A 1501-nucleotide genomic window follows, 5' to 3' on the forward strand; every position below is an offset into this window, starting at 1 on the left:
CTCCGTCTGCGGCTCTCGGCAGAGAAAAAGTTGCGTGCTCCCCTCCCAACCCCCATCACCGCGTCCCGGCTCCGATTCACCCATGGGAACGACACCTGGGGGGGAATAGGGGGGATCGCCCCTACGCCGTGAGCCCGTTGGCCCAACACCCGCAACGAGGAATAGCCCTGAGCCCCTCCGGTAGGAAATAACGCGCGACACGTGCACCCACCGGCGAGCAGGGCGAGCGGCAGCAGCAGCCAGTAGAGCCCCGCGCACAGCGCCCGCCGCTCCATGCTTCAGGCGGCCGTGGGCCGGGCCATACCGCGCCGAGCCGGGCCGTTCCCGTTCCGTTCCGCCCCGCAGGGCCGGACCCGGAGCGCTGCGAGGGAACGCGCTTCCCCCCGCCCCACCGCTGCTTTTATACGCGGCACCGCCCGGCCCCCTCGGCCCGGCCCCGCCTTGCGCCGCCCGCGGGCGTTGCGGCCATCGGTGTCGCGAGTTGGCCGGTCTCAGCCCTTCCAGCGGCACCGCAGGGAAGTAAAGGCACGGGAGGGAGGAGAGAAACAAACAAATAAAGGATTTAATTATAACTAAGATCGTGCGCTTCCTCTGTTTGCTCGTCATAAAAAAAAAAAAAAGACTGCAGAGTTAATTGAGGCTGAGTGCGTCGGGACGGGCAGTGCCTGAGAGGAGCCGCTAGAGATGGGGTGGGAGCTGCGGGAGTCCACATCCCTACAGCTCGGCATAGGGGCAGCGCTGGAAACCGCCGCTGCTCCCACCCCGAGCGGGAAGCATCAGCCCGTGACATTCTCTGCATTCTTTGGCATTTGTTCTCCAAACGCACTCAACAACCTGGCGGTTCCGCACCCCATCGCCGTGCCGCAGCTCCCGACTCACACCTGGGCACCTCCGCACCGAACCTCGGGGCTGCGCCCATTGCGATCCGCTGCGCAAAGCCCGCGGGTGCCGAGCGCCGGATCCGTGACAGAGCGGAGCCAGGAAGGGCGATGCGCACCGCATCCCAGCCCCGAGCTCCCATCGCAGCGCGGCCGGGCCCGGATGCTGCGGGAGTAAATGGGAGCCGGGAACGGCACCCCAGAGCCCTGCTCGCACATCCGAGTCCAGCCCTGAGTGCCCCGCTCCGGCTTTCAGAGTCACGCGGAGTGCAACGCGGTCCCGTAATGCGCTGCGGGCGCGGCCTGAGTGCCCGACCAGGCGCTTTCCAGGCAAAGCGTGCTACACCCGCATCCGGGCAGCGCCATTAATGCGTGGCCGTGCAGGTGGGCACCCCGCAGCCTCTGCACCGCGCGCTGCTTTGGGAGCTCGGCTGCGTCCTCCTGCTCAAACCGCCTGAAGGGGAAGGAGGTGGGCTGAAATCCCTCTGCCCAGAGCCCAAACTGCATCCCGCACTGTGCAGACCTCGCAGCCACCCCGCAGCCCTCGCTGCAAGCCCAGGTTAGGAAGAACGGATATAAGAAGCAACCTCCTCCGGGAGCTGCGTGCTCTGCTCCCCCCAGCT

General features: G+C 66.6%; 1 protein-coding gene across 1 annotated transcript in view; it reads right to left on the bottom strand.

The window, feature by feature from the left end:
• Positions 1-714: 714 nt before the first annotated feature.
• LOC116217125 (piezo-type mechanosensitive ion channel component 1-like) overlaps positions 715-1501 on the bottom strand; it is a 4583-nt gene continuing 3796 nt past the window's right edge. The window contains exon 11 of the mRNA XM_031555419.1: positions 715-1044. Within this exon, the coding sequence (XP_031411279.1) occupies positions 715-1044 (330 nt within the window). The remainder of the gene's footprint in view (positions 1045-1501) is intronic.

This window comes from Meleagris gallopavo, chromosome 13 (assembly GCF_000146605.3).
Source record: "Meleagris gallopavo isolate NT-WF06-2002-E0010 breed Aviagen turkey brand Nicholas breeding stock chromosome 13, Turkey_5.1, whole genome shotgun sequence".
Lineage (NCBI taxonomy): Eukaryota > Metazoa > Chordata > Aves > Galliformes > Phasianidae > Meleagris > Meleagris gallopavo.